Source organism: Ranitomeya imitator, chromosome 5 (assembly GCF_032444005.1).
Source record: "Ranitomeya imitator isolate aRanImi1 chromosome 5, aRanImi1.pri, whole genome shotgun sequence".
Lineage (NCBI taxonomy): Eukaryota > Metazoa > Chordata > Amphibia > Anura > Dendrobatidae > Ranitomeya > Ranitomeya imitator.
Genome location: NC_091286.1, coordinates 15,596,699 through 15,604,555, shown reverse-complemented (window position 1 = coordinate 15,604,555; position 7,857 = coordinate 15,596,699). Strand labels below are relative to the sequence as shown.

The window sequence follows — 7,857 nt, the reverse complement described above, 5'->3', positions numbered from 1 at the left end:
TTTGTGTCACATAGCACAACACATCTTTCTCAATCCACCATAACATCTCTGCCTGCACCTCAATCACAGTCCAGCAGTTTGTCCTGTTCTCCATACTCTGACGTCTCTCAACACAGCAACCAGCTCACGGTCCCACAGTTTTGGTCATGTAGAAGAATGTTTCCTCCTACACATGGCAAAGCTAAGAGCTTGATCTCCACCATCTTCAATCTGTTGGGTATGGAAATGCTGCCTTTCCGCCTGGTGGATACAGACAGCTTTCGAAAGTTCATGGCCGTCGCAGACCCCAGTATCAGTTGCCCAATCGCTATTACTTCTCAAAGAAAGCTGTGCCTGCGCTACACCAGCAAGTCACTGACAATATTACCTGTTCCCTGAAAAAATCTATATCTGCTAGGGTTAATTTCAGCAACGACACCTGGACGAGCAAACATGGGCAGGGGCGTTACATCTGGCTGACTGGGCACTGTGTAACTGGTGGCTGTAGGGGCAAGCAGTCAAGGGGCTGATCCATACATCTTTGAATCCCCATGGCTTGCAGGACAAACCTCTGTATCTAATAGTTCCTCCTCTGCTTCTGCCTCCTCTACCTCCTCTAGGGCCTGCCCCTTTGCCCTTAACCTCTCCTTTAATCAGGGACACATTCCAACAGTGCAGATAAAATCTCCCTCACCTCTGTACTGCACAGTCAGGGCTCACCTCAATCAGGAGTTGCTTAAATTATTATGCCTTGGAGATTGCTGTCACATAGCTCAAGAGTTGAGGACAGGTATCCAGGCAGGGTTAAGGTACCGTCACATTTAGCGACGCTTCAGCGATCTAGACAACGATCCCTATCGCTGCAGCGTCGCTGTGTGGTCGCTGGAGAGCTGTCACACAGACAGCTCTCCAGCGACCAACTATGCGAAGTCCCCGGGTAACCAGGGTAAACATCGGGTTACTAAGCGCAGGGCCGCGCTTAGTAACCCGATGTTTACCCTGGTTACTATTGTAAATGTAAAATAAAAAACACTACATACTTACATTCCAGTGTCTGTCCCCCGTCGCTGTGCTTTCCTGCACTGACTGTGAGCGCCAGCTGGCCGTAAAGCACAGCGGTGACGTCACCGCTGTAATCTGCTTTATGGCTGGCCGGCGCTGATAGTGCAGGGAAGCAGAACGCCGACGGACGCGGACAGGCACCGGAATGTAAGTATGTAGTGTTTTTTTTTTTACATTTACACTGGTAACCAGGGTAAACATCGGGTTAATAAGCGCGGACCTGCGCTTAGTAACCCGATGTTTACCCTGGTTACCAGTGAACACATCGCTGGATCGGTGTCACACACGCCGATTCAGCGATGTCTGCGGGAGATCCAGCGACGAAATAAAGTTCTGGACTTTCTGCTCCAACCAACGATGTCACAGCAGGATCCAGATCGCTGCTGCGTGTCAAACACAACGATATCGCTATCCAGGACGCTTGTGAAGTTGGTCAGTGTGAAGGTACCTTTACAGCAATGGCTGTGTCCACTAAACCTGGAGCCAGGGAAGGCTGTGTGCGATAACGGTGAAAACCTGATGGCAGCCCTACACCGTGGCTGACGGGAGGGGATGTAGGAAGCAACGTTGAGTATTACCCCATCACCAACACAGCATGAACTTGAACCTCATTGAAGCGCCTGACACATGAGTGCCTTTTTATTGCACTTCAACACGATGCACTTATTCTTATGGATAAAAATAGTGTTGACTACTGGTTGCCAGTCTGTTAGATCCATGGTACAAGTGTAAATTTACACAGATGCTTCCCCATTGGAAAGGGATGCACGCATGCTGGAGTATCGAAATACACTTGTAGACAATCTTAAGAGTGGTTTTCCCCAAGACAGCAGTGAGGCATACAGTGTGCATCCCAGTTGTAGATGTCCAATCCTGGGAACGTCAAGGCATCATCGCCAAAACATTAGCAGCAGAAGCAGCAGTGTAAGTGGCATAAGCAATTTCTGTGAGTCGTTTAACATTTTTAGACCAGCCCATGCACCAGCAGAACAGAGTACAAGTCTGTCACATTGCAAAAGACTGGAGAGGATGGTGCAGGAGTATCTGGAGCTTAATATCAATGCCATCAGTGGGGGTTGAACGCTTTTACATTTTGGTCTTCAAAAAAGGAAGAGAGGCCTGATCTCGCCTGTCACACCTTGGAGGTTTTGTCATACACGGCAGCCAGAGTTCACTCAGAACGTGTCTTCAGCACTGCTGGTGATGTCCTGACAAATAAGCGCATTCAGCTGTCCCCTCAAAGTGTAGACTGCCTAACTTTCATGAAAATGAACAAGTCATGGATCTCCGATGACTTTTGCACCTCAGTCTCCATCTGGTGGGTTGCCTGCGGTGGAAGGTGTGTCAAAGGCCAATTATACTGTTTCTACTCTGTGGAAATTGATGCCACTTTTGTGCTGTGTGACAAGGCAGGCCTGCACTTACTTTCAGTCAACTAACTGTGTTACTTTCCTTACATTTTTCTACCAATATTAATCTATAAAACTGATATTTTTGCCATCGGACTGTGCCTGGAATAAGAAAAAAAATTGGAGGTGTTGCATGAGGTGTGAGGTCTCTCAGCTAAGAAGGCCTACACCGCTCCCTTAACCACCAGGTCCTCATTAAAATGTCAATTCCAAGCTGTAAATGGTGGGCCAGACCCTGATATCTCATGCATGGCCCATGGCTGACTGCTGATGTGCCATTTGCAAATTTCTACTGTGGGTCAATTGATGCCACTTTTCCTGGTGCCAGCCCCTTATATTGGCTGTTTGGGAAGCTTTTTGACACCCTTAAGGTGTTGTTTATGTGTTTGATTTTGCCTCCGATTGAATCTAATGGGGTTAGGGTATGCGCAATGAACTGTTCGGCAAACTGTTCTATGAATGGAGGTCTATTTGCCGAATTCGAACGGAAATGAACCTTGAAAGGTTTGCTAATCTCTAGTGAGGAGTGCTTCTTTAAGATTCCTGTCATTACCTAGGGGGTGATCAATGGATCCATTCCCGCTCTTCGGAGTACTCGGGTCTGTGTCTGGTGATGTAAAGCATTGTTATGCGCATGCAGGTGCAGCAGCATCGCTTCAGCGCTGTGCCATCTCTCGGGCATCCTGACAATTAGCTATAAAGAAAGTTAATGCTGTCGTTACACTGTTCCATGGTCTTCTGGGAACACAGAGGTAGAATTTGTTTGGTGTGTCGCATGGTCCGTGAGCAAGATCTAATTTGGCTTCCATCAGGATAGAATAGAATAATCCTGCTCAGCCTGAATTATGACTGCGATTATTGTCCTGATTTTCGATGACGGCATATTCCCTACTTCACTTGAACTTAGAAAAAGAAAGAGAATTGATACACGAAAATAAAGGACAAAATATCTGCTGCAACCGAAGTCACTGGATGGAGTTCATCACTCTCGTGTTTATTGAGGTAGGCACTAGAGGTGTTAGTAGTCTTGCCCAAGAGCCACTACTGGTATATTATTTCCAACATGGCCGGGCACCAGGATTTGAACCCCGGTCTCCCATGTCGCAGTGGTATATTCAGGATACTCTCCAAGCGTGTGACAACAGAGCTTCTTTGTTCAGGAACAATATATGATAAGTTTAATAGATCAGGAATTAATCATTTGTGTGTCTCTATCTGTGCAGCATCTACAGCAGGCTGCTTCGTCTCTCATACTAAAACACAGGAAAAACAGGAAATACAATCACATACTCTTCCTGTGTGAGCCTCTGGGAGTTTTTTTTTAACTTTATAAACAGCATACAACTGTAGCAACTAAACACTCATAGACAGGAATGGAGTTGTTGCACCAAATATATCCCAACACAGCCACTATCGTAAAAATGGCACCGACATCAGGAAAATGGCAGAAAAAGAAAGCCTAAGGCAGCAACAACAACAAGAATAGGGACATGAAGCACCATGGCAAGACAAGACACTGCATGGGACGTACCATCGACAGATAGTGGAGGTGGCTGACAGGGAGAAATCCTACCAATGGCTGGAGAAAGCTGGAGTCCAAGACAGAGGCACTAATCATAGCGGCAAAAGAGCGAGCACCAAGGACCAGATCCATAGAAGCAGGAATCTACCACACAAGACAAGACTCAAGGTGCAGACTATGCAAAGAAGCCTCAGAAACCGTCCAACACATAGTGGCAGGAAGCAAAATGCAAGAACAGCGAATACCGAAGGCCACAACCATGAAGCGGGGATTGTATACAGGAACATCTGCACAACATATGGGCTAAGTCCCACTAAGTCCAGGTGGGAGACCCCAGAAAAAGTGGTGGAGAATGAAAGGGCTAAAATCCTGTGGGACTTCGAGATCCAGACGGATAAGCAGGTGTTGGCTAACCAACCAGACATTGTGATAGTAGACAAGGATTAGAAGACAGCAATGATAATAGATGCGGCAGCGCCAAGTGACAGCAACATCAGAAAGACGGAATATGAGAAATACCAGGACCTCAAAGGAGAACTGGAGAAGATGTGGAAGGTGAAGGCCGCAGTGATTCGAGTGGTGATAGGAGCACTTGGAGCAGTGACCCCTAAGTCGGGAAAATGGCTGCAACAGATCCCAGGAGCAACATCTGAGCTCTCTGTCCAGAAAAGCGCAATGCTGGGAACAACTAAGATCCTGCGCAGAACCCTCAAACTCCGAGGATGCTGGTAGACGACCCGAGAATGAGAAAGATCACCCCCATTGGGAGAGAAGGAAGTTTATATATATATATATATATATATATATATATATATATATTGCCTAACGGACTCTAGCTACGGCACGGCTCTTCAATGTATTTTTATCAGCAGCCAAACGCTATTTTGTGAAAAATGGGGTTTTCACCTCTGAGGATTGTGGTAAATGTTGGCTTAGTCTGTGAAACGGAGCACTGTGTATGGCCGGAATCCATAAGGGCAACACTGAAGAGAAACTTTCTGGATGTCATCTTAGGGTCGGAATGATTTTCGTATTGAACATGGTAGATTTTCCTGATCAGTGAAGAATCGACAGATCCACTTTGTACCTGAGACCTTTCCGAACACAGGAAAGGGGATTATGACGGGTCACCCATAGCAGAGTCCGGAGCAAGGGAAATCCAGCAGTGGAGATCAATCTATAGACGAAAAAGATAAATCCAGCTTCAGGAATCCGATGCGTATAAAAGTATCAAATGTATTAGGTAGATTAAAAATAAAACAACAGTATAATGGTCAGAGCCCCGGCTGGGGGAGATGGTGGGCAGACGCGTTTCAGACCCTCATGTATTTAATCATTGCAATCCACCAGTCAGTTGGTATTATGTAGAGCTTCCTGTCCGGAGCCCATGACGGATCTAAGACAATCAGAAGAAATATGTGATAATAACAATAATAACTCATTTAACGTGGAAGGTAAAAGACTCAGAACAGAGAATTGTTGGAACTCGTCACACTATAATGAATGGAACGAGGACCTGAATGGATGTATAGCAAATGTTCAATGGTATTAATAACAATAAATTACATTGTGTTTTACATTCATTCCCTGTGGAGTTCGTGTCTGTAGCAAATCTATCCACCAGGACTCCTGATTAAGGAGTTTCCTATGGTGGTCTCCTCCGCTATGTGGTCCATGTACTTTTTCTATACCCATGATTCTACACTGTGCGTTCTCACCATTAAGGTGAACTGAGAAATGTTTAGACGGTACATTTACAGATCAGCTTATTAGCGGCGTCGGACAGGTGTCTCCTGAGTCTTAGCGTTAATGTGCCCGTGGCGCAGCCGACATACTGAACATTGCAAGTTCCATACCCCACTATACTACTAAGATGTCACTTATTGCCTCTATTTTAATGACTCTAATAAAGAAGTAAAGCATTTATTGTAATGCTTTTCATTGACTGTATTGGGATACAAATGTGATTGTTTGATGTCTATAAGTGAATCCTGTATTTTTATCTCAAAGCATCTCTTGTCTATCTGTATGCTCTGTCACCATTACACTGTTGTCTTATTTTTAATCTACCTAATAAATTTGATCATTTCTATACATCAGATCTCTGAAGCTTTATTTACCTTCTTTGTAAGACCTTTATGGGAGCATCAATTTCATAGCATTGTCATTGTGAGGATGCAGATGAGATCCCCTCTCTTTAAAAGCTAACTAAAGGCCATATTACCGTACTCATTCTCAAGTCCTAAGTCAACTATTTCTCATATTTAAAGAAACATTTGTTCCTATATTTAGGGCTTTAGCACTCTTTAATTATTTCTTCATGTGACTTCAGTCATTCCTGGGACCACAATTTCTATAGCTCTAAATGAAGCTTTTCAAAATGTTTATATGTAGTTTGCCACTCCTTCTTCAGCTCTACAATGTCTTCTCCAGTTCTGGTACGTACCACCACTTCTTCTCCAGTTCCAGTATGTACCATCACTTCTTCCAAGTTCTGGTATGTATTTTCCATTCTTCTCCAGTTCTGGTTTATACTTCCACTTCTTCTCCAGTTCTGGTTTATATTTCCACTTCTTCTCCAGTTCCGGTATGTACCACCACTTCTCCAGTTCTGATTTATGCCACCACTTCTTCTCCAGTTCTGGATTGTACCACCACTTCTCCAGTTCTGCTCTGTACCTCCACTTCTCCAGTTCTGATTTATGCCACCACTTCTTCTTCTCCAGTTCTGGATTGTACCACCACTTCCTCTCGAGTTCTAGCATGTACCACCATTTCTTCTTCAATTCTGGTATGTAGCACCACTTCTTCTCCAGTTCTGGTATGGGCCACCACTTCTCTAGTTCAGGCATGGGCCACCACTTCTTCTCCAGTTCTGGTATATACCACCACTTCTTCTCCAGTTCTGGTATGTACCACCACTTCTCCAGTTCTGCTCTGTACCTCCACTTCTCCAGTTCTGATTTATGCCACCACTTCTTCTTCTCCAGTTCTGGATTGTACCACCACTTCCTCTCGAGTTCTAGCATGTACCACCATTTCTTCTTCAATTCTGGTATGTAGCATCACTTCTTCTCCAGTTCTGGTATGGGCCACCACTTCTCTAGTTCTGGTATGGGCCACCACTTCTTCTCTAGTTCTGGTATATACCACCACTTCTCCAGTTCTGGTATGGACCACCATTTCTTCTCTGGTTCTGGTATGTACTTCCACTTCTTTTCCAGTTCTGATATGTAACACCACTTCTTCTCCTCCAGTTATGGTTTGTACCACCACTTTTCCAGTTTTCATATGAACCACCATTTATTCTCCAGTTCTGATATGTACCTCCACTTCTTCTCCAGTTCTGATTTATACCAACACTTCTTCTTCAATTCTGGAATGGTCCACCACCACTTCACTTCTTCTCCAGTTCTGGTATGGACCACTATTTCTTCTCCAGTTCAGGCATGTACTTCCCATTCTTCTCCAGTTCTGATATGTACCACCATTTCTTCTCCTCCAGTTCTGGTATGTACCACCACTTCTCCAGTCGTTGTATACCATCACTTCTCCAGTTCTGGCATGTACCACCACTTCTTTTCCTGTTCTGGCATGTACAACTACTTCTTCTCCAGTTCTCATATGTACCACTACTTCTTCTCCAGTTCTGGTATGGACTACCACTTATTCTATTCTCCAGTTCTGGCATATACGACCACTTCTCCTGCTGTGGTATATTCCTCCACTCATTCTCCAGTTTTGGCATACACCATCATTTTTTTTCTTTAGCCCTGATATATATCACCATTTCTACAGTTCTCCAATCTTTTTCAGTTCTGGTAAGTACGACTTCCACTTCTCCAGCTTTGAGACATACCACCACCCTTCCTCGATATCTGATAT

At 44.7% G+C, this 7,857-nt stretch overlaps 1 protein-coding gene across 1 annotated transcript; it reads right to left on the bottom strand.

The window, feature by feature from the left end:
* Positions 1–6,356: 6,356 nt before the first annotated feature.
* LOC138637637 (uncharacterized) lies at positions 6,357–7,001 on the bottom strand. The gene has a single exon (XM_069726476.1). It carries the CDS (start codon positions 6,999–7,001, stop codon positions 6,357–6,359), a length of 645 nt encoding a protein of 214 aa, XP_069582577.1.
* Positions 7,002–7,857: the final 856 nt, after the last annotated feature.